Source organism: Zychaea mexicana (assembly GCF_025766255.1).
Source record: "Zychaea mexicana strain RSA 1403 chromosome Unknown BDB00scaffold_147, whole genome shotgun sequence".
NCBI classification, from domain to species: Eukaryota; Fungi; Mucoromycota; class Mucoromycetes; order Mucorales; family Lichtheimiaceae; genus Zychaea; species Zychaea mexicana.
Window position 1 is genome coordinate 17,960 of NW_026516810.1, and position 24,192 is coordinate 42,151.

At 40.5% G+C, this 24,192-nt stretch overlaps 9 protein-coding genes across 9 annotated transcripts; 6 read left to right on the plus strand and 3 right to left on the minus strand.

Moving 5' to 3' along the window:
* Nucleotides 1-2,642: 2,642 nt before the first annotated feature.
* On the minus strand, nucleotides 2,643-3,262 carry BDB00DRAFT_893198 (uncharacterized protein; the record flags this gene model as incomplete). The annotated part of the gene is made up of 3 exons (XM_053128492.1): nucleotides 2,643-2,682; nucleotides 2,777-2,780; nucleotides 2,875-3,262. 3 exons carry the CDS (start codon nucleotides 3,260-3,262, stop codon nucleotides 2,643-2,645), a joined length of 432 nt encoding a protein of 143 aa, XP_052973516.1.
* A 1,277-nt stretch (nucleotides 3,263-4,539) lies between these two features.
* BDB00DRAFT_855247 (uncharacterized protein) lies at nucleotides 4,540-4,902 on the plus strand (the record flags this gene model as incomplete). Its single annotated transcript, XM_053125709.1, is given in 2 exon segments — nucleotides 4,540-4,568; nucleotides 4,581-4,902. Coding segments are annotated over 2 exon segments (221 nt in total), but the record flags the coding sequence as incomplete, so codon positions are not given.
* A 215-nt stretch (nucleotides 4,903-5,117) lies between these two features.
* Nucleotides 5,118-6,477, plus strand: BDB00DRAFT_792788 (uncharacterized protein; the record flags this gene model as incomplete). The annotated part of the gene is made up of 4 exons (XM_053121154.1): nucleotides 5,118-5,254; nucleotides 5,605-5,721; nucleotides 6,101-6,149; nucleotides 6,244-6,477. The coding sequence occupies 4 exons, from the start codon at nucleotides 5,118-5,120 to the stop codon at nucleotides 6,475-6,477; spliced, it is 537 nt and encodes a 178-aa protein (XP_052973518.1).
* A 2,887-nt stretch (nucleotides 6,478-9,364) lies between these two features.
* On the minus strand, nucleotides 9,365-9,997 carry BDB00DRAFT_878761 (uncharacterized protein; the record flags this gene model as incomplete). Its single annotated transcript, XM_053127775.1, has 1 exon — nucleotides 9,365-9,997. The coding sequence occupies one exon, from the start codon at nucleotides 9,995-9,997 to the stop codon at nucleotides 9,365-9,367; it is 633 nt and encodes a 210-aa protein (XP_052973519.1).
* Nucleotides 9,998-11,633: 1,636 nt separating this feature from the next.
* BDB00DRAFT_855252 (beta-lactamase-like protein) lies at nucleotides 11,634-15,208 on the plus strand. Its single transcript, XM_053125710.1, has 11 exons — nucleotides 11,634-12,230; nucleotides 12,322-12,872; nucleotides 12,939-13,027; nucleotides 13,101-13,292; nucleotides 13,369-13,513; nucleotides 13,581-13,877; nucleotides 14,001-14,197; nucleotides 14,278-14,444; nucleotides 14,532-14,645; nucleotides 14,729-14,884; nucleotides 14,949-15,208. The coding sequence occupies exons 1-11, from the start codon at nucleotides 11,764-11,766 to the stop codon at nucleotides 15,160-15,162; spliced, it is 2,589 nt and encodes an 862-aa protein (XP_052973520.1). The 5' UTR covers nucleotides 11,634-11,763; the 3' UTR covers nucleotides 15,163-15,208.
* Nucleotides 15,209-15,378: 170 nt separating this feature from the next.
* BDB00DRAFT_855259 (Reticulon-domain-containing protein) lies at nucleotides 15,379-16,767 on the plus strand. Its single transcript, XM_053125711.1, has 3 exons — nucleotides 15,379-15,612; nucleotides 15,681-15,773; nucleotides 15,891-16,767. Exons 1-3 carry the CDS (start codon nucleotides 15,459-15,461, stop codon nucleotides 16,541-16,543), a joined length of 900 nt encoding a protein of 299 aa, XP_052973521.1. The 5' UTR covers nucleotides 15,379-15,458; the 3' UTR covers nucleotides 16,544-16,767.
* BDB00DRAFT_132257 (uncharacterized protein) lies at nucleotides 16,596-17,585 on the plus strand. The gene is made up of 3 exons (XM_053116189.1): nucleotides 16,596-16,767; nucleotides 16,839-17,077; nucleotides 17,139-17,585. The coding sequence occupies exons 1-3, from the start codon at nucleotides 16,755-16,757 to the stop codon at nucleotides 17,409-17,411; spliced, it is 525 nt and encodes a 174-aa protein (XP_052973522.1). The 5' UTR covers nucleotides 16,596-16,754; the 3' UTR covers nucleotides 17,412-17,585.
* A 215-nt stretch (nucleotides 17,586-17,800) lies between these two features.
* Nucleotides 17,801-17,962, plus strand: BDB00DRAFT_726122 (homeobox domain-containing protein; the record flags this gene model as incomplete). The annotated part of the gene is made up of 1 exon (XM_053118241.1): nucleotides 17,801-17,962. A coding segment is annotated over one exon (162 nt), but the record flags the coding sequence as incomplete, so codon positions are not given.
* Nucleotides 17,963-18,373: 411 nt separating this feature from the next.
* On the minus strand, nucleotides 18,374-21,209 carry BDB00DRAFT_855268 (uncharacterized protein). Its single transcript, XM_053125712.1, has 5 exons — nucleotides 20,628-21,209; nucleotides 19,546-20,488; nucleotides 19,399-19,460; nucleotides 19,065-19,317; nucleotides 18,374-19,001 (listed from the first exon to the last, which is right to left on the minus strand). Exons 1-5 carry the CDS (start codon nucleotides 20,902-20,904, stop codon nucleotides 18,785-18,787), a joined length of 1,752 nt encoding a protein of 583 aa, XP_052973524.1. The 5' UTR covers nucleotides 20,905-21,209; the 3' UTR covers nucleotides 18,374-18,784.
* Nucleotides 21,210-24,192: the final 2,983 nt, after the last annotated feature.

Genomic DNA, 24,192 nt, shown 5'->3' on the forward strand with positions numbered 1-24,192 from the left:
ATTACCAATAGCGCATTTTTCAGTATCTGATACATATGTAATCATATTATTCATATCAGACATAACTTATATTCTTAATCCTGAACCTTTTAATTTATATGAGTATATAGTTTTTATAGATTCACTTGGATTATAGTATTTAATTTTACTATCATGGCCATCAAGAAATAGTGTTATATTTTTAAAACCATCAGGATTATTTGCTTTTGCTGCTAATATCCTTATTTTTATATTTGAAAATAATTCTTTTAAATCTTTTTTTACAATTTTATTTAAATCAGCATAATTAGTAATCCAAAATTTCTTATATAAATCGTAAGAAGTTGTGTATGGTATAAATTCGTGCATATTCTTACCAGGATTACCAAATACAATATGGTATAATAAAATTAAACCTTTTTCAATTTCTCTATATGGACTAGGATATTCTTTATTTCCATATAAAATCACTAAGAAATAAAATACAGGTATATAACCTAATTGTTTTAAAAGTATATCTTTTATAAATTTTATTTTATCGTCTTTGGTATCTTTAATTTCTATCCTATGGTTAAATCTATTATGAATGTATGGCCGTTCCATATTTAAAAATGTCCATTTATTTCCAATAAGTTTATAAACTTCTGAGTTTAATTGGCTAGTAAGATTATCAGTGTCCATTATATTAATAATAGTAATAGTAGAAGTAGTAGAAGTAGAAGTAGTAGCAGTAGTAGCAGTGGTAGCAGTAGTAAAAATATATATTAAGGTTGCCGCGTTTAAGACAAAAGGTTATCCTTAATAAGAAAAGAAGAATGTATAAAATATGTAAGTAATCAAGTATAAGCAATTACTTATTATATTAAAAACAAATTCAATTTTTTGATAAAAAGTAATTGAGTTTGAATTTTATAAAAAAACTCAAACTCCGATAATAAAACAATAGTAAAATGATTTGTCATCAATAAAAAGCAATTGCTAATGTATATCCCCCTTTTTTAGAAAATCTAAAATAAAAAATCTATACTCTCCCCTACTGAGAAAGGCAATAAACCATTTCATCAATATTTTTCATAATTTCTTCTTTACTTTTTGATTTATACATCTCTATTATTGTAATAATTATTTTATAGCATAAGCTAGATTAAAGCTGCCACTATTGCAGATATACACTTTTTGGATTTTTTTGGATTTTCTTTTTTGGATTTTTTCTATATCTTTTTTAAGAATACCATTGTTATTAACAATTATACATGTTAATTCTGGATTTTCAATTTTTTTTGTAGGTTTTTTGTTGTGTTTTTTAGGTGTATGAAGTTTACTATGTTTATTACAAAGAAAATCCAGCTTATTATCACCTATATTTATATTAATCTTCCTATGACACATATGACCTTCTTTTTTACCTCTTCTATGAATAAAAGTACATACATTAGGTGAAGAGTTAAGATACCAAAAGTTTTTATCTTCGACTTCATTAATTTTTTCTTTAATTATATTCTCCATCAATTTCTTTTTTTCATCTTCTTTTTTAAATAATATCTCATCTTTAAAATAATTTTTCATAACTTGTAACATTGATTCTTTAATAGAATTAATCATATTATGTTTATCAATAAGTATTTCTGTATTCAAGATAACCATTTTTATTTTATGAAAATCTGGGTAATATATAATGTATTTATTTTTATAATAAGAAAAAATTCAATTTTTAATAAAAAAGTATGCATGTCAAAAATGTTTGTGTAACATTTAAATCATTTCGACCAAAATTGGCCATACCGATAGTAGATTATTTATAGATATAAAAGGTTATAGTCCATTACCGATTAGTCCTCAATACTTATGTTTAATAAACTTAATAATGGATAGAATATTATTCTGTAATAAAGAATAATAAGTTTGTAATAATCTATTATATCTATAAATAAGTATTTTAAACCAATAACTAGAAATAACCCAAACTAAGTTTAAAGTTAATCGCAGGATACGAAGGGGGAATAGGGCGATCGCTAAAATTTTAAAAGACATTTTTGTAAACATTTTTTTTAATAAATTAATAAAATTAGATAGCATCAATTAAATAACACTATTTTTTAAAAAATAGACATTTAGTTTCTCATTAAATAATGATACTTATAGAATCCACCTCAAAAAGGTATGTCTGAATAAGATCCTATCTAGAAGGAAAGAAGTATGTTTGTTTTCTTTCCTTCTAAAGGAGGATATGTAAATAACAGTTTCGTATTAAACCCATTACCCTTCTAAGAGCACCTGCAGCAGTCGCTGTTACAAAACTGTTAAATTTCAGAGTTTAACAGCCCGCTTAACAGTGCGTAACAGCTTAACAGGGCATTTCGTGCAGCGGTTACTGTTACGAAGCTGTTAACTTCACACGTCGTTGGTTTCAATGAAAGCTTTGCCCTTTCTCCTGAGCAGGGGGCAGCGGCAGAAACGTCAGACAGGCGAGTGGCGTTAGAAGTAGCGTTGTTCAATTTGAAGAATACAAACAAAGAATGAAGTGAGATATAGCTTTATTTTTCAAGTCCTTTTTCTCGATTCAAGAAACTGTTAAATTTAACAGTTTTTGTTCGGGCTGTTAAATTTAATAGGACGTTAACAGCAACCGCTGCAAGGTCTGGCTGTTAAATATTTTGTTAAATTTAATATAACAGGTTCTTAACAGCGACTGCTGCAGGTGCTCTAAAGGAGGATATGTAAATAACAGTTTCGTATTAAACCCATTACCCTTCTAAAGGAGGATATGTAAATAACAGTTTCGAATTAAGCCCATTACCCTTCTAAAGGAGGATATGTAAATAACAGTTTCGTATTAAACCCATTACCCTTCTAAAGGAGGATACGTAAATAACAGTTTCGTGTTAAACCCATTACCCCCAAGGCCGTCGATACCGCGCAAGATGACGAAGAGCAAGTCGAGGAGGAACAAGCCGCGAAGGCCGTCGATACCGCGCAAGGTGAAGAAGAGCAAGTCGAGGAGGAACAAGCTGCGAAGGCCGTCGATACCGTGCAAGATGACGAAGAAGAAGCCCAGGAGAAAGAAGCTGCGAAGGCCGTCAATGCCGTGCACAATATTGATCAGGAAGACAGAGAAGAAGTCGAGGAGAAGAAAGCCGCAATGGCTGTCGACACCGCGCACGAAATTGATGAGGAAGAAAAAGAGATAGGAGAACAAGGACAAGTGAACGAGCTTGAAGTCGCTGCACCTGCAAGTAACACCACCGCCAACCGTCATGCTCATCACCACCAACGTTGCTGCCATCACATCAACACCCGCTTCCAGCCTTATACTCTGCACAAGCCTCAAGACCGTCGCCTACACTCCTTAGCCCAGAACCAGCTTCCTTCTCTTCCGTCCATTCCTATAAGCAACACCGCCGTTACTACCATTGCCCCGTCCGCTTCTTATGTTTCTCGTTGCATTTCTCACCAAAACCGCCGCTGCACCGTTCCTTTGCGACCTTATACCTGTCCTGCTCGCCACCACCATCGCCGCCTCCGGCTCTCATTCTCTCTTACCCTTCGCTCTCTCATTGCCATCGCCTCTGCTGCTGCTGCTGCTGCTGCCGCCGCGCCTGTTTCGTCTAACCAGTTCTCATTCGATTTCTTTTTCCCTCCTCCCAGCGCCAGCATCACTAACAGCAACAACAACAACGATTCTAATCCGTTCTCCTTCGACTTCTCTTTCCCTCCTCCCGGCGCAAGCATCACCAACATTCCGCTGCCATCGCCATCATCACATCTCGCACCGCCTGCAGCAGCTGGCGAGCATACTTGCTTTGCACGACGATGACGAAGTTCTGGTCCGCTGGTTGGGGTTTGTCAAAAGTGACAAAGCCCTTCACAGAAAGGTGGATCCATCGATAGCCATGTTTGGTGGTAAGTAAAAGCGAATGATTCTTTCTTTCGGTATGAGACGATGATCTATAGTGTGTATAACGGATTCTAAATGAAGATGGATCTTTTGTTTAGTGTACGCGGTGCTTGAGGAGTTTGTCCTTACATCTGCATGTGTCCTTTTCCTTGTCCCGTTTCCCTATTTGGTGTCGTCCCTTAGTTCCGCGTTTACTGCCGTCGTTTCCTTGGTTACCGCTTTTTCTCTGTCTCTCTCTCTCGCCGTTGTCAGGCGATGTGATGATTGTGTGTGTGCGCTTGGTGCAGGTAAATATTTAATCAGCACTACTTGCTCGATCTGGGTAGAATACTGAATTAATGGCTTTATCATATCTTTTTAAAAAGAGCGCACTCTAGGGTTCGGTGGTGTCTGGCGGTTTCCGCCTTCGTCAGGCGATGGGGAGCGGTCCGGACATCTCAGTGGATGGAGGTAAAGGTAAGGTTGGGGTTGGCGTTGGCGCCGGCACTGGCTGCAGCCACCGGGGGTTGAAGGGGTATGGGGGGGGGCACATGGGGATAGCGATGATGGTTGAGCCGGTGGTAGGGAGGGGAGCAACGCTCTGGTTGTGTAGGCAGCAGGAATACACCATCGAGGCACATGTACAGCGGCGGTTCTTGACAGCAAATGACAACCCAAGGTGTTATGCTTGTATGATTACGGTACGTGCTATGCTTTCTTTAATACCTACGGCCATATTAATAAGAAGAGGCTTACTAACTGATATATTCTTTTTCCTTTCCTTATTACCTTCTTCGTACTGCATTCAACTCGGATGTGGTTTGAAGAAGGCTACTAGAAACTTAAGGAATTTATTCCTTTCCCAGGGTTATCATTCCAGTCAGTTCCAGCCCATGTGGATGGTGTTCCTGCAGAAGCCCTACCCCAGAGCAATGTTGTTCCCCCGATCCCCGCCACCGAAAGCTCAACCGGAGTTATCCTCGCCCTTTCCATATCCTGGATCCCCCACCGGTTGTAGTCAGTGTCACAGCCATGTAAGTCCAGCCTCAATCCTTCACCTTGCCTCTATGAAGCTGGGATGTCCGGGCTGGGGTGTTGGGCCAGCGGTGTGGGCAGTACGCCGCGATGGAAAGTGTCAGCTTTCCAGGCTAGCCGAGTAAAAAACCAAACTGTTTTACTTGGTATCGGATCGAGGATTCGCAGAATCCCGTCTTTGGCTTGATGAGACGTCGGCACTCGACAAACATCTGCCAAACACTACACCATGGGAGAACAGGCAAAGTCTCTTGTAGCAGAGAAGAAAGAAGACGGGACATACGCTCAATTTTACACGCAATCGACTTTGGAACACGCTTATGGTTTGTGCGGCAGCAATACAAGCATTAGTAGGAGACTATCAAGGTAATTTGAACGTACATAATGTGGAATTGAAGCAGAAATACAATACAATCGTAATCATGGGGACATATGTATTCACTGAGATCGAATGAATCTTATTACAGTGATAACGGCAGCTAATATGAATGCGCGGCGGTATCTTGAGGACGGCAACGCAAATGCACGGATCGCTCCTTTGTCTTTAAGCGGCAACAAGAATCATCACTAGACAGAGAAACATGGCGGCAATCTCTATTCACGTAGCAAATAACAGTGAGAATCGAAAAATAACAAGGACAGCAAGAGTGTATAGCGGCATATAAGGTAAGGAGCAATACAGAAAGATGCAATTGATACTTTATACTTTTGTACAGACTTGTGCTCAATGTCATCTTACTATATCTGTTAGCCAGTCAAGGATGCTTTTCATTTAACAAGATTCGCAATTTCTGCATATATCTCACGAAGGAATCTCTTCCGACAAATTGGCGGTAAGTTATTGTCCATGTAATGATAGTCCCACAAGAACAACCCAAACAAAAAAAAACAAAAAAGAAAAAAGAAAAAAAAAGAGCAGTATTAGTATCAGTATCAGATTAGAGAAATATACAGCAAAAAAGAATACAACGCTGGACGACGGAAAACAGAACCGGAAATGCGACATAGAAAACGCGAAAACCAAGGCAGTGGAAATCCAAAAGTCACCGTCAAAGAAACAAGGAGACATCACAGCCTATCGGTGAAAAAAAAAGACCAAGAAAACATCAAAAAGTCGATAGCAGTTGTACCGTATGAACAAATTCATTATGAGACTACTAGATCAACATCGCATACAAAATCCAGCAATTGTAACCAACACAATGTTTACAGTCCCAAACTGAAAAGCAAAGCAGAACCAAAGCATCAAGTAAAGTTGACAGTAAGTACAAACGAAGAGAGCAACGCATGGTCATATTTACGTCTTAATCAATGTCTAACATCATATGTACGTTCCATGGTGCTTAACAGTGTAGGCCGAAGAATACATCCAGCGCCAAAATAATCTCAAGGATCACCACAGCAATCCATCTACACTTCGATCAAAGAAGTATCCATCCACAACAAAACACCTTGAACGACGTCTGTGCAGAAGTAAGAAGTCAAAGTCAGTATGTAAACGCACCAAAGAGAACAACGAGCAAAGTATCAAGCATAATGCGCAATACGACCTGCTACACAATCTACAAAGAGCCAGGACTTTAGAATAGAAATTTGACATTATGATAGACTTACAGAAAAAAAAAGACTAGGGACTATCATTACTTGGACCAAACTTACTAACATTTGGAGGACTAGATCAAGTTGTTAGTAGCACACCAACATCATTACTTGAAAATAAAGAATGCATTTTTTTTTAATAAAAAGACCTCTTCCTCCCGGTACCATGCTTTCATCTGTTACATGTTCCATAGTTTCCGCGCCATGTTAACAATTGATTCGATTCCAAACGTGCAAAGTATGATATGTACCGATCACTCAAACACAGTCAGAAACACCAGACTGGTACTGTACTCTTTGGGGTCAAGCTGATATTGGCATCAGCGCACTTGTATTTATACAGCAAGCATTATTGGGAACTTTGGGCAACTAACCTTGGAAGCACATATGGATCACTGGACTTTGTTCCGCATGTACATTTCCCTCAATGCCACCGGTCTTTTTAGTTATTTCGTGCACAAACGAGAATACAATCCGAATGGCTATCTAGAGCCCAATTATGTCAAAGAGCGCCTTGATGTTTGAGTAAAAGGTCTCTAACTCTTCATTCGTTTATGTGTGTGCATATATAGCCACTTTACAGAGTCAATTCGCTGCTTACCCTTGCTATATTCATACTGGCCTTATACGAATAGGTTCCTACCAGTGATCAACTGAAAAGAATAACAAGACCCTTTCAGATGGTAAAAAATCATTCTCTCAAATCACTTTACTCTTGCCTTTGTGGGAAGGCATTTCTTCCCCTGTTTATTAGTGAGTTAAACTTTCTATCTTAATACGAAAGATCATGGCTACCCCTTTTTTTTATGTCAGTTCTTTGAGAGAATGCCCTAGTTATGGTCTTTAAAAGATCATGGCTAGGGCTTTTTTTTAATATCGATTTTTGAACGATTTTGAGATTTCACCATTTATAATAACTAATTGATATTCTCTAAAACAAATCAGCATACCATCATTCAAATAGTCTGGATGAAATCGATGTATATATGGATACCGTTAACAGAAACAGAGCACGCATAAATGATGGTAAGCGATGTTTCTTTTTTCTTTTACAAAGTGTATCATATACGACTTTTTATGAAGAAGAAAAGTTAACGCGGACAAATAAAATAAGATGGAAGCTGCAATGGAGAACGACTGGCAAAGGTACGTTTATATAATACTAAAGGGAGTCTAATCTTCAGTATGATAGGCGAAAGATTAGAATGCAAGATAAACGAACTTACGACAACTTTTTTTAATGATGTAGACGCATCCAACATGGTTCCTGGTCCATATATCAGGGTTCATCGCTTCAGCGATCCGGAGCGACAACAGCCGCATAGTTAAAGTTCTTTTTCTCTTACAGTTCTCTTATATAGATAATCCCTCCCATCGTCCATTATAAAGTACGCATAGTTCTTTTACCTCTTTTCTCAATAAACATATAGTATAACAAACACAATATTAGATCCTCCTATCCAACGGGAAGGTGTCTCAGTCTTTGTGCTCTATTGTTTACACAGATACACATCATAGCGCCAAGCGAGAGCTTTTTCGATGCGCTATAATCAAAGCAGTCTTTCGCATTACTTACGGAAGCTGCTGTTCTCCGCAGTAATAGCACCTTATTTACTGTGAAATTTCGTAAACCAAGTTGCACATGTAGACTTGGCCTTATCGAAGGTTTCAACACAATCTTGCACGTCCAGTCAATGATGGGGTTTGCGTCAATGTATCTGCAAACATAACACGTGAACTGACAACGTCAAATCTTGTTTTTTACCTAACGTTACTGTTGCCATTGCAACCACTGAGTCCCTTTGTATTTAACGCACTACCAAAGAAGGAACATAAATTTTGACACGGTGCAGTGCGTGGAAGATATAAGCCCTAGATATTGTGAATGATATTCAAATGACATGGGTCTAAAGGTGTGTATGCAGCAGAACTCTATGTTTTACATGTACATTAATTTTCTGATCCGCGTCTGGTGCCATCATCACGTTTTGTCTGTTTGCTTGGTTTGCTATAAATAAATACACATGTACAGTATTATACGGGTGCTTATGTAGTAACCATTCTACTTAATCATGATGCATATGATGACGTTCACCAATTGGATACGTGATGATGTGGAGATGATTAAAAGCATGTGTATAATATACGTTGTGCGACCAAGAAAATCAAGTACTACAGTAGTAATAGTAGTTGGTGGTTCTTGTACATAGGCCCTTTATTACATTTACTAATATTACAACCAACCACAGCAAGAATCGGAAGCGTGAAACTTAAATGACGCGATCGATTGAGTCAACATAAAAACCATGATTACTACCAAAAGCAGCAGAGAAATAAAGAAACCAGATTGTACCCAATCGATAATACACCCTCTTTTTTCAAGTGAATAATGAAACCCAGTTGTTGTTGTTTATTTTAATTACTGGACGATAACAACAAAGACAAAGGAGAGACAATGTACAATTGGGGACGTGACCACAAAAATAGAAATGCAAGCAAAGTGACCAAGTATGGATAGATGGGGTACAGAAAGTCACTGCTGCACGGCTTATGTAGATAGCGTGTGTGTGTGTGTGTGTGGGTCTGCTGCTCACTGCAATTGTGTGTATCAATGATAGATGCAACAGTTTCTGCACACGATCATGCCACTGTGTAACCTGCATTGTGGCGTACTTGTAGACATACCCAGGACCAGTAAAAAAAAGGCTATATGATGCGAAGGAAGAAGAGGAAGAAGATAGGGTATCGTATTCCATTTGTTTTTACAGAGATAAAATAAGAAATGACAAACGAACGGATGAGTGAGTGTGTGAAATGATGACAATGGACAATGAATGTTGTTGTTGATGATGTTGATGATAAGTATTACTATTATTTTCAAGGCGTAGAAGAGCAAGAAATTGCCCCTAACACGATTGCTGGATGATGATTGTACTGATGATGATAGTGATGGTGATGTTGATCTTTTTCGTCGTCGTCGTCATCATTATTACTGCTACTACTACTACTACTACTAAAAGTCCCACCACTACTTTCGGCATCCAACGCTGCCGATTCCTCCACGGCAAGCTCGATAAAGCGCTTGATACATTTCGGTTTGCCGCAATGTCGTTTCGCATGCTCTTTTCTCGAAAACGCGCGCTCACATAATATGCATACAAAGACACGTTCTCGATCCCCGCTCGTTGTTGCAGATGTGTGACCCTTAATATTTTTGTTTATTTTTCTGCTCTTTATGCTTTGCTGATGAGCATCCTCCTCGTCCTCGTCCTCGTGTGGGCAGTCATAGTCATCTTCACTACTGCTATGATGGTGGTGGTTTGTCATAACAGTAGCCACAGATGATGATGATGATGATGCGTCTGTTGTTGTTGTTGTTGTTGCTGCTGTTGCGATCGAGCTGTTGCTGATGATATCGTTGTACGATGATGGTGACCGTGTTGTTGTTGAAGGATGATGATGAAAATGATGACCTACATCTCCGTAGGATACATTCATCAGTTCTGACATGGTGCTTATTAACCTTTTTCCCCCGTCTCGATTTGATTTGCTTCTATTTTGCTTCCTTGTTTGCTAAAACTAAAAAAGTGAGGGATACGGTCATCATGAGTTGTACACTTGAACGTACTCGACAGAAACTATATCTTATTGTAATTCTTACCGAAAGTCAAAAACTCTCTCTCATTTGAAAAAAAAATGACTTCTTTTTATATAAAACTAGACTGCTGTGTTGCTTTAAGTAGAGTTTTCGGGTTTATTTTATCTCGAGCGAAAACTTCTCGGGGGGAGGATGTGTGTGTTACGATAAAGAGATAAGAACTTTAGAAAGATTGTTGAGAAAAAGAAAGAGAGAGAAAAAAACCAGGGATGCGGACAAGTCAAGTGCTGTGTGTGTATAGCTGTTTAGGCCTTAATCTTTTAAAGTTAACAGCTTCTTTTTTAGTACAAAAGGCGTTTTAGCTGCATATGGACCAGGAGTAGGAATAGAAGCTAAAAAAAATGATCGCCATATTTGATACCTTTTTCTACCCCGCACCATAATAATGATCACCCGGACGACTGGATGTTTTCTAACAGTGATAATGATGATGATGATGAACAAGAGACAGTCAGTATCTTAATCATCATCATCATCCGTACAGTACTAATATACCCGACCCCTGATTTGTTTATCCTCTACTATTACTACTACTACATACTACTATTACTAACAGCGTAACTTTGGATATAATCACCGAAATGGATGAAATCTTACTCTTTGTTTTTACAAGTTGCTCAGTAGTATTCTTCTATCTGGAAGTTATTCCTTTTAGGCAATACATTTACCGTGAGCCTGGTTATTAAATTCAGAGCACAGAGAGAGAGAGAGGGGGGTTGGGAGGTTGTATGTACGTAGCAAAGGAGCAAGCTCAGGGACGCCGGGCATGGTAGTGGACCTTTTCCACTTTACAAATCCGAGTATGTAGTGTATCATATATCATTCATACAATAGGAAGGTTTTCAGGATGCGTTTGCTATAATATGTATGTATGTATGTAAATGTGGCTAGCCTGCCGGGGAAGACACTGTGTTACTCTCTCTCTCTCTCTCTTACTTACTCCTATTATCAGAACACTGTCGCTACTTACTATGTTTTTCTTCTTGTCGCAAAAGCTTAAAACACACACGTTTACATGCCACCACTTGCTCTTTTTCTATAAAAGACCGATAAACCGGATTATGTACTAGCTCGGGGGGATATCATATAAAGGTATTGGCGGATATCAAGGTATGTTTGTATCATATGTTAGTAAAATCGAGGACAAAAAGAAAGGAGAGGTCTACAACCATTAAGAAAAAGGCATGGACGACACTGATGTTACAACATTATTACTATTGGTATGTGTATATGTATACTGTACTATATATGCAGCATTATTCCCTTGATGATTATTGTTTACATATATGCCGGTCAAGCTGATGAACCTCGCTTTGATTTTCTACAAGAAGGAGCGCTTGCTATTGTAATAGGTGCATAATAACCGTAATAAGTTCCTGCAGTTTTGCCACCAAAAGCAGTAGTCGATGATGACGACAATAAATAACTTATTATAGATCTACCACAAGCAATTGCGGAGCAAATGTGTCAAAAAAAGATAAAATGTGGTCAGTATCATAGGTCACAAAAATTTTTTTTTCTTCAAACGGGCTTTGTGCTACTGCGGACAGAGCACAGACAAGCATTAAAGAAAGAGAGAGAGGGTATCCTTGTTTGCTGTTACTACTTTTTTCTTTTCATGCCAACTGTGGCGTTGTTTCTTTCCTCTATTACTGCTACCTGTTCCACTCGTGCCACTGCACGTTCTTTGACATACACTACTACTACCACTACTGCTGCATTGAGACAACCCCAGCTACAACGACAACGTATACCGTTCCAACTTGTAATCCGACGCACCATGAAGGCTTATATACAATTTGTTGGCCAAAGTTCACCCGAGGGCCCACCGTCCATCATTGTCCATTATGACACACAACGCTACATGTTCAATTGTCGTGAGGGCACCCAACGGCTTTGTGTCCAAGAACGCGTGCGCATGTCGAAACTACGTGATATTTATTTGACTCGTATTGCTTGGCAGAATATCGGTGGCATGCCAGGCATGCTTTTGACATTGGCCGATGCAGGTGTGAAGGATCTAAAGATCCACGGTTCGAAAAACTTGACGCACTTTTTGGTTGGCACACGTCAATTCATTTACCGGTAAAAAAAAAAAAACGGAAGAATATGTGATGTTTCCAAGTGAAAAAGAAAGGTTATTAACTTTTTTTATATCGTGTGTATATATATTTAGGACATCATTGGCATTGGACACTGACGAATTCGATGGATCTGGGAAACCCACAACCAATAAAGGACCATTGACAGTAACGCCTATCGTTGTCTTACCCGATCAGCATAGTCCATACGGCACCAAGCGACGCTGGAACGATGAAAATGCAGACCAGGACATGGCGTATCGAAAAACAGTGTTGCGACAAATGTTTCCTGTTGGCAATAACAACAAATCTCCTCCAGCTCATACCATTGAAGCATCATGCACACCACGCCCTCCTATGACCACCACCACCACCACCAAGAATCCCGATGAAATTGTGATTGATGATGAAGATATCACGGATACCACCGTCACCAATGGACACCCATTGGCACCTTCCGAGAAGGAGCAGAAGCAAAAACAAAATAAACAACAACAGCGATCCTTTGAACTTTTACGTAATCAATTGCCTCGTACACGACCTTATCCAGCTGCGACATCGTATGTTTGTCGAGGACCCAAGTTGCCTGGTAAATTCAATGCAAAGGCAGCAAAAGAGTTGGGTATCCCACCTGGTCCTATCTACGGTAAGTAGAGAGAGGGTATATTTGCAGTGAGACATGCGTATTGATGACTGACTCGGACTACCATAGGTCGTTTGCAACGTGGCGAAACTGTAACACTAGAGGATGGACGAAGCATAGAACCTAGCCAAGTGATGGGTCCCTCATCATCCGGCCACGTAAGAGAGAGATTTTTGGTCTTTTTGCTCCCAAAGAATGCGTCTCTTAAATCTCATACGGACGGGGACATAGTTGTTTTTAATTGTAGATTGTCCAGACCAGACTTATTTAAACAACTTGATCGCATCCAATGCATTCAAGCCCTATCAGCAAACGAAAGAAAAGGGAGATCAGCCATGTGCTGTGATTCATTTGATTGGACAGGATGTTCTTGACGACAAACGGTACCGTGACTGGATGAATCTATTCAGCTCTTCGACAGAGGTAAAAACACTAGGAACCCAACCCCCTCCCTTTTGTCCTTTTTTGCTAAAATTCTTGTGTGTGTTTATGGCTATAGCATATCATTAGCACTCAAGACATATGCGCCCAAACCGTCCTGTACAAGTCACATGCTCACGGTCAAGTCAAACTATCCAAGCTCGACGATCAAATCTTTCCGATACCACACTATAGCAACACGCCCACGCGGACACTCCAGGATTGTAAGTCCAACTTTACCCGTATATGTTTGTTGCTTGATAATTCCCTTTTAATCACACACATAAACAGATACGGATCTACCATCGAAATGTATCCCTCTCTCCAACATGCTTCAATACAACCTGGAGCCGAAACCAGGCGTGGGTGCGACACCCCAAGAAGCAAACATTGCAGACCGTTGGGAGTTTGATCATGTCCGGTCTTCTGAGAAGATAGAACAGAACCAAGAGTTTATGGAGGCAGTACAAAGGGCAAGAGACGCAGCTTCTTCTTTGACCGATCATCAAGACACGTCTTTTCCTGGTGAAGATGTGCAAGTGGTTACCCTCGGAACGGGTAGTTCGATTCCGTCAAAATACAGAAATGGTAAGTTGCTGTTGTTGTTGTTGGGTGTTACAAATTTAGGAGAGCGAAAAAAAGCCTGGACCCTTTGTGTAACCTTTGCTTTCTGGGTCAAATCTAAACTGACCATTTGGGAAATATACACAGTGAGCGCAACGTTGGTCAAGACACCCAGCCATGGCTCAATCATGCTTGATGCAGGTGAAGGTACGCTTGGCCAGATGATGCGACACTTTGGCGATACGTTGCATGATGAACTGCGCGATTTGCGGTGCATTTTCGTATCGCATCTTCATGCGGACCATCATTTGGGCGTGATACAGTTATTGACAAAGTGGGCGGAGGTAAGTCTTTTCTCTACGATCTCATCTAAACCTCCTCCATCGTTGTTGTATTAATAATACCCATTTTGGTTTCATGACAGTTGAATGTGCAAGGTAGCAAGCTCTATGTGGTCGCGCCATTCCTGTTCAATACGTGGCTGCATGAATACAGCGGTGTCGAATCGTTCGGATATGGCGATAAGGTGGTGATGATTCGAAACGAGAGCATTCTTGGCGAGCGACAGCCTACAAACACAGAACTGGAACAGTAATAGTGTCTTTTTCTAAACCTTCACCCCACCCTACCTTGAAGCATTCAGCAACTCACCCCCTTGTAACATTTATCATTGTGTAGCTTTGAAGGGCTAAAGAAGACAATGGGCATCACCAAGCTCAATGCAGTCAATGTGATTCACTGTCGCTATGCTTATGGGTTAACCATCGACCATCAAACGGGTTGGAAGCTGGTGTATGTAAAATTTCGGTCTTTTGCTACTACTACTACTACATCCATCTGGATACTCACACACACAGGATTTCAAAATATCTTAGATATTCTGGTGACACACGACCTTGCGACAATTTAGTAGAAGCGGGTCAAAACGCGACATTGTTGATTCATGAAGCAACATTGGAAGATGGCATGAAAGCAGAAGCTATTGCCAAGCGTCATTCGACCACACAAGAAGCTGTTCAAGTGGGCCAAAGGTATAAAGAGAAGAAAGAAGGGGCTCAAAAGAAAGAAAAAGCTGCTAATGTATTGAAAAACAAGCATGAACGCACGGTACACACTGTTGAACCATTTCAGCCAGCGGTATCCCAAAGTGCCGTCGTTATCTGAAGAGCAGAGCAACGTGTGTTTCAGCTTTGACCTGATGACCATCCCCATCAAGCGGATACCAGTTTTGCCAAAGTACACCGAGGCGATCAGCCTGCTGTTCAAGGAGGAAGAGGAAGAAGAAGAAAAAGAAGAGAATGCACAGTAGTAGTCGTACCAGTAGCAGCATCGTAAAAAGTAATAATAAAGATCCCTTAATAATGAACGTACTTTTTCCGCAGTGGATCAGATGATCGATCCCACACAGACACAACACACGCGCATGAGTATGAAACACTCTTCTCCTGCAGAGAGTTTATGCTAGTCACTCTTGTGTGTGTGTGTATACACGCCTCGGACCCCACCAAAAAAAAAGAAAAAGAAAACCTCTTTCTTTCTTTCTTTCTTTCCTTCCTTCCTTCCTTCCTTCACCTTTTCAACGTTACAATAAAACAAACGTACGTTATGGCTGACATTGCAAAACAACCTGCCGTGGCTGCTGCTACTGGTGCCGTCGCTACTGACGCTGCAAACACGGTGACAAATACGCCTGCTGCTCCTGCTGCTGCGCCCAACAGTAGCTCCAACAGCAACAGCAACAACAACGACACCACAACACGTAAGATAAGGGATAGCAAACGATGGAGAACACATGAAATGCTCACACACAGCCCCTTGGGATATAAGCTAAGGATACCAAGGAACAACCTCAAGTAGTTCCTCAAACCTTTCCACCCTTGCCACTCGTTACTCCTCAGACCGTGCGCAAGTTTGATGACGGTAAAATAAAAAAAGCACTGTTTTTATATTTATCTAAGAAATGCTTGGCTTTTTTTCACAAGAGAGAGGGGGAGTTTGACACACACATTTTTTTTTTATATTTGGAAAAAAACATAGACCCAACGTTGTACATCAAGGGATGGATTCTGTCACTGCTATACTGGGAAAAGCCATACCGTAGCGGCGCGTTTTTCAGTGTCCTGATGAGCGTCTTGGTCCTCACGCAATACTATTCGCTGTTGCAACTCACAGCAGCCTTCTTCACGATTGTCACGGGCCTCAACTGGGTCTATGTCAACACGCACAAGCAAGGGCAGCGTGTATTTGGCGGCAAGCCAAGCGAGTCGTTGAGCAACCCACACCAGGCCCGTCTGACGTCCAAGGACACGTATATCCCCAAGCAAAAAGTACTGCGCACCGGCGAGCTAACGGTCGATGTTGTCGAGGCGGTTGTACAGGAACTGACAAAACTGGTGCTCATTCAAGATTCCATGCGATCGGCCTGGGCTGTCGGTATCGCCTACTCGGTGTGGACCTTGGCCACCTACATCTCTACCAAATACCTGGTCGGCCTTTTCATTGTCGGTGCCTTTTCGCTCCCCAAGCTCTATCAACAGAACCAGCAGGTCATTGACAAGCAGGTTGCGCATTATACCCATCATGGCAAGCAGTTGTTCAAGCAGTACTCGTCTCAGGCGTCGGTCAAGGCCAAGGAAATCTATGGTCAGGCGATGGCGACGGTCACCAAAAAGTCAAAGAAGGCGGAATAAAGTTTTCTTTTCTTAGTGCTGGGGTTTGTTTTCCTCCTCCCCCCCTTCTTCTCTTGTATAGTGGCCCCCACCCTTCCTATTGAAAACTAAAAATTGTATAAAAAAAAGCCATTTATCTTCTGTGGTCTCGGATTATTTTCTTTCTTCCCTTTGTCAACTTTACAGCGCACATATCCTTGAGGAAATCGAAGAATAAAAAAAGCCAACACAAATGCCATTCAAAAGTAAAAGAAACAAAGCATAAGTCTCAAAGTGATGATAGACCGGGATTCACAATGATGATTGTGTATGGTAGTTGCAAATCACGGTGGTCGCTACCTCTATGTCGACCCAAACAACGAACTCAAGGCAGATAACAATTACGACTTGTCACGGACGCCAGACAATTTGGCAGCCAAGGGAGACACGTTTGACGTCGACGAGAACAACCGCATCGTTGTCAACAACGAGCCAGTGACATTAACCGAAAAGGTCACTGGCAAAGAGCGGCCTACAAAGTTTGATTTGATGTTGGAGCAACTGAATCCTGAGGAGGTAAAAGCCAAAAGCTTCGGGGAATGAAAAACGACACAATGACTTAGTGAAATGTGTATAGTACGTCATTCGTACAGCCGACAGACGCAAGAATCATCGTTACGTGTTTTCGGGGTTGGACAAGTTACGGGTCCAGGATGAACCAAATGCTATGGCCATGTTTTCTGTTGTGCAAGAGGAGGGACATGCAAATCATTCGACACCACAAAGCAATAAGCAGCAACAGCAACAACATCAGCAGGACTCCCAGCACCCGCACCAGGAATGCCAGCAACAGGATCCTTCTGCACCTCAACAATTTCAACAAGTACCCCATATGCCTCACTTGTTCTAATAAGCTGATATACACACACTTTCTCTTTGACTATCCGTCTCACTACCTCTTTATAGCACCCCACTCTCTAGTGCGCCCTTTTTTTTTTTTTATCAAAAAGCATTTTATGATAAACAAGTACACTTGTCTAAACGTATATATATATAAAGGATTCTTGAAAACATACAAAAGGTGTTTTGAGTATTAAAAGAATTCCTTTTTCCTACCTGCGTACCACCACCACCACTACCAATAGCACTACCCAAATGTCTAGCGATCACCATGCTTTTGTTGATGATGAGGATCCATATTTTCCACCTGTACCTTCTCCTGTAGCTGGCCCTACTACTACTACTACAGATGATGGAGGAGAAGGAGGAGGATCTGACCAAGAGGAAGATTATCCACGGCGCCATCGCTATACGCCAGACCAACTCAGCATGTTGGAAGCATCGTTTGCACAAAGCTGTAGACCATCCAGGGAAGAGAAGCGTCGCTTAGCAGAAAGATTAAATGTTCAAGTAAACAAGATCCAGATATGGTTTCAGAACCGTCGAGCTCAATGTAAACGTCGCAACAGACAACAACAACAACAACAACAACAACAACAAGATGACAATAGCAATGATGAAGATGAAGATGATCCCTCTCCTCCCCCGCAACAGTTGTCCGTTGTAGGAACAGAGGATGATGATCCACCGGTTGCTCCTCAAGGAATGCAAGCAGCCCAAATTCGTAGACGCAGACCCGCTTCTGACATCTTGACTCACGAAATGGAACCTCCGCCGCACGATCCTTGTACGTAGTAAGTAGACTCCAAAAAAATAATGACTTTTTGTCCACCTCCTATAAAAGTTTAGTAAAAGCATGAAAACTAATAGGTATATGCGTTTTCCGGCGCTTGTTCTGTACCCCCGTGTATTCACAACGATAATCTCGGCAACAGAACATGATCGAAATAATAACAATAACAATGAGTGGAGCAAGAATGTATTGACTAGCAGTAGTAGTATTATTAGTAGTACTGTAGTAGCGATAATAACACATTGTTACATACTCAATCACGTAAGAAATTGACTGATCCTGGTATATTTTTTATGTGTTCAAAAAGGAAAGAGTGTGCGAGATGGTGATAAAAAAAGAGATTATAAATATAGGGTGGATGTTCTCTAATGATGTATGAAAATCTAAGAATAGTGTCACTGATGATACATGATGCGTCTCGTCTAGAAACTATCTTTTTCTTCTTCTAGGCCTGACCAAGCAACTCTTGTGGGGATGAAGCAATATGACTGACAACTACTCTTAATGAAAATGTTGTTAAATTCTTGGTCATTTTCATATAAAAAACGAAACAAAAGTGCTATATATACAATAAAAAACGCGCCTGTCTTTTACTTGCCTCGATGAATAAAGCTTTTCTTTTTCGTCAAGTCTGGCTTACGGTTCTCGTCTTGTTGCTCGTCATCCTTTCCCTTGACCTTTGGGAAGAATATATCCTGATGTTCATGCACAAATGACGTAATGTCTCTTGATAAATCATTGCGCATGACCCGCAGGATTTGGCCCACTTCAGGATTACGCACAGCCAAAAACAATGGCTTGATAGACCTAACCACGACGAACGATCAATCAATCATTAGAACAAGTGGTTCAGTTGATGCTATAACTTACTTGTAAATGTCAATCCCACGATCACCCAATCGCATCAAAATATAATGCAAGATAGGCTGCACGGCCCATGCCATGCACGCACGCATCATTTTGGTTTTCATCGTCAGTTCGGGCTTCCCTTTGATGAGATAGCCAAAGTAGAGTAGGGCGTAGAACCCATACAGCAAAGGGGCAGCGATGCCTGCGACAATGATTTTCCATGTGGCCAAGACATCCTTGCCTGCGATTTTAACCATGGATCCCGCCAGTGCCTCTACAAAACAAATCATCCTGCCATTATTACCACTAAAAGTGGGCATATTAGCTTATACACAGACACAGATCCGGCTCTCACCTTTTTGTTTCCGCTTGCTGATAGTGTTCGTGGCCCAAATGAGTGGCAGGTTGGAGATCAGTCTAGTGAACAACAGAATCGGGGAGGGGAATTGATTTTTAGTACGCCCAATGAGGTGACACATTACAAGTCCCAAGGATCTCTTACGCTGGAGCACCAAGGCCAGCCAAGACAAAGAGCTTTAGCAATCGTCGCATCAACAACAACGAAGCGCGCACGGGGGTGATATTCAACTTGTCCACCTGATGATCGCGAATACCCAAGAACGACAACGTGTCGTTATACAACTTGACCTTCCGCGTCAATGCCAACAGCCGAGGATCCTCCTTATTGAGCCGTGTCCAACCACCGACAAAATTACGATTCAATTCGACCACCTGTTGCAACGACGTCAACTTCTTTGTATTATACAACCGACGCGCAGCCTGAATCACCATTAACGTATCATAATCCGGTGCATTCGTCGTGACCGTCTTGAACGCCTCGTCGCTTTCATCCAACAACTGTGTGATTGCATCCCGTCTCTCTTTCCCACCACGTTTAAACTGTTCCACCAATGTTGGATGCACGGTCAAGGGCAGGCCAAACGAGACCACGGCGCGTGAACGGAACCTGTCAGGATGGAAATAATTCAATCCAACAGGCACGATTTTGAGTTTCTGGATCAGGTCTGGGTTTTCTGCCATGGCGCCCAATGCCATGACCGCAAAGCCGGCCTTGAGCGGTAACATTTCGGGTCGGTCGTGGCTGCCGCCTTCGGGAAACACCGTGATACATTCGTTTCTGTTCAGGTATGAATGGACCTCGTCGTAGACCGGCGTTTGATCCACATGCGGTGCTATTTTGAAACCGTCAAATTCGGTTATTGTGGAGATATTGGGGATGGCGTGCGTGATCTCGATTGACGTGTCGGATGTCACGCGTGCCACATGGCCCTTGTGGTTGTGGCCAAAGATAATAAAGTCGCGTGCTCCCAATTCTTTGCTGAAGCGTGTGTTGTGGCCAGTGATATGGAATGGGTCGTTTGTTGGATCATACGTGATTCTGCCAGTGCCTAAATGGACTATGTCCTGAGGCCGTACTACTGGAACTGATATAATCGGTAATTCCCGAAATTAAGTTGTGTCCAAGTCCTCTCTGCCTTGTTGTCTTTTTGCCGCCTCCCCCCTTTCCCTTCCCCTGCCTCCTTTTTTCTTCTCGCCCAGCACAACAAGAACGGACAGACGTACTGGCACTCAGGAATTTGCCGACATGGCCGATCAGAGGTCGGTTATACGAAACGGAAGCCATAAGCACATAAGAATGTCGAGGATTCCGGCTAAGCAAGGTGACGCCGTCAATAAACTGATTGGCATGAGGGCCGACAATGAAAATGCATGGATCGTCGGTCGGAACAAGGTGTGCACCGGTCGTTTGAATTTCTCGAAAAAATAAATGCGAGACGACACGGAAGCCGAGTCGGAAAGCAGTGTAAATGAGTGGAGGCGGTGGTGCGTAATCGGCCATTTTTTTTCTTTCTTTCTTATTTAAATAAAAAAGATCTTGTGGGTTGTGGGTGCAAGAGACAAACTAGGAGGAAGGAAGGAAAGGAGGTGTGGGGGAAGAACGGTATGGTCTCTGTGTGTGTTCGTGTGGAGAAGAAGTGGGGGAAATAGAAGAAGGAAAGGCAAGGAACGGGAGAGAGGAGGTGGGGAGTGGGGGTGGGGGTTGTATAGAAGAACGGATATGTAGAAGGTTTAGAGTAAGAGTGAGAGAAAAAAATAGAATTAGGCAATAACGTGGAGGTTGGGTGTGCCTTCGTTGAATGCTACACAGGTCACAGAGGCACCTTTTCTCCAAATGACACGTGAATCACGAATATTCCACATCACAAAGTTGACAATCGTGGCGGGTGTCTTTTATTTTCTCACGTTGTCATTAAAGCAACAATGGCTATATCTACATCTACTACATTTATGATTGCCGTTGTTGGATTTGGTACTTTTTGTATAGACATGACCTTCGCTTGATGAAAATTCAACCATGTCGAAGCAGTATTATCACAGCGATAGAGCCGAAAAAAGAAGTCCATCTACTCGAACCAAATGTACCTGGCAAACCTGTGACACTATAAAGCCTCGTCGATCAAAGAATCTGAAAGATCAATGCATATCACGGTGCATACTACGCCAAAGTATGCTTGGTGGCGTTGCCCTTTTTTTGTGTGTATCATCATTACATACTACTCATTTATATTATCATAAAAGAGTTCTGTTGTGCAGCAACGCACAACTACATACTATACCAGGTGTGCTTTATTTTCGACGGAATGGCAATAAGAGATGAAACAGATCTGTTCGCGCAAAATATTCCATAACGAATCGACAAACGATTTATCAGAAGGGAAGGACTGTCTATTAGTGAGTTAAAATCAAATTCAACTTTCAATCATACTACGAGCTATTTTGTAACTTCTAAACATCATATCATCATTCAAATAGTCTGGACGAATTGGATGTATATATGGAAACCGATAACAGAAAACAAAGCATGCGTAAAGGATGGTAAGCGATGTTTATTTTTTCTTTTACAAAGTGTATCATATACGAATCTTTAAGAAGAAGAAAAAGTTAATGCGGACAAATAGAATAAGATGGAAGCTGCAATGGAGAACGACTGGCAAAGGTACGTTTAAATAATACTAAAGGGAAGTTTATCTTCAGTATGATAGGCGAAAGATTAGAATGCAGATACGAACTTACGACAACCTTTTTAAGGATAGACGTAGACGTATCCAACATGGTTCCTGGTCCATATATGTATCAGGGTTCATCGCTTGAGCGATCCAGAGCGACAACAGCCGCATATTTAAAGTTCTTTTTCTTACAGTTCTATTGTAGATAATCCCTCCCATCGTCCATTGCAAAGTACGCATAGTTCTTTTAGCTCTTTATCAATAAACATATAGTATAACAAATACAATATCAAATCCTCCTATCCAACGGGAAGGTATCTCAGTCTTTGTGCTCTATTGTTTACACAGATACACATCATATCGCCAAGCGAGAGCTTTTTCGACGCGCTATAATCAAAGCAGTCTTTCGCTTTACTTACGGCAGTTGCTATTCTCCGCAGTAATAACACCTAATTTACTGTGAAAATTCATAAACCACGTTGCACATGTAGACTTGGCCTTATCGCAGGCTTCAACACAATCTTGCATATTCAGTCAATTATGGGTTTTTTGTGAATATATCTGCAAACATAACACGTGAACTGACAACGTCAAATCTTGTTTTTTACTCAACGTTACTGTTGCTATTGCAACCCACTGAGTAAACGCACTGGCCAAGAAATTTTGACATGGTGCAGTGTGTGGAAGAGATAAGTGGAGATGCGCATGTGAAACATTCCACACATGAATATAGGCAATAGGCATACAGGAGGGATGCACGCGCTATAGTGATGTGGATCATTGTTGCCATAGCACTTTGACTGCTTCTTTACCTCTTCACTTCTTCAAGTCAAAGAAACATAAAGTTGCTGATGCCCAGCAAAGAATGATCACTATCAATAAACCATTGAAAGAATTACATTTAAACAAATTATTTATAAAGTTTTATACCCTTGTGAATTCTGCAAAGACAAAAAGCAAAGATTCTTTATAGAGAATTCATAATTTTTCTTCTTTAAAAAATTAATTAGAAGAAGTACTGCATAAGTCCTAGACTTACACATTTACAGTATAGAGTAAGTTATACTGTAACTTAATATCCTCATTACTATTCTAGAGGGGGTTTTATTTAATAAATGCTTAAAATTTTTGTGTCACAAAAGTTTATTTTTAAATAATAATTACAGTATTATTTTTTATAAAATTATAATTAAATGTTTTTTTATTTGTTATTTTTTTTAAATTTAAAAAATTAAAATTCAAATCTTAAATGTTTCATCTTAAATTAATAAATACTTTTTTCAAAATTATTATTTATAAAAAGATAAAACATTATCATATATTATATATATAAAATAATATATTAAGAATATATAAAAAAATGAAATAACATTTTCTATCTTTTATTTAAAATATAATACATTAAGTGATATATCAATTAATACTTTAATCTATAATTAAAGCTTAGGCATCAGCACCTAGTAGTGGGATTTTAATTTTTATACTTAGCTTTCAAAGAAATTGGCGACTTTTTCTTTTTCCCCTTTTCTCTTTCTTCACCAGTGTTACTTATTATTAGGGGTCGCAATCTGACCCACAGGTCAAAACCAACCCGCGGGTTGAGGACGGGTCAACGGGTCGGGTTGATGCTTTTCTGACCCATGGGTCGACCCGTCCAACCCTTGACCTAACCCGTTGACCCGTCGTGACCCGTGTATACATATAATATGTATGAGGTACTTATATTTAAGTAGTCAATCTTCTTGTTGGGAAACATCATTAGTTGTCAATATGTCTGCTATAGAACTATAGCATAAAACGTACTTAATTCTTTTTATTGTGGGATTATACTTTATATTCAACAGTATGGGATAAGTAAGCTACAGTATAAGCAATATATATGATAGGAGTAAGGAAGTAGCAATAGTGCAATGAGAATATACCATAGAGGGTGGCAGTAAGAGACGTGATTTAACAAAAGACAGAAAAGTTGAGAAAAGAAAATCGAAGGAAGAAGAAAGAAGTGAAAGAAAAGGGAAAAGGGAAAAGGATAAGGGGCATATAGGGAAGTCGATTTTCAACCACACTTTAAATATTATGCTTTCTTTAAAGCATGTGAGCCCAAGCGATTTCTTTTGTGA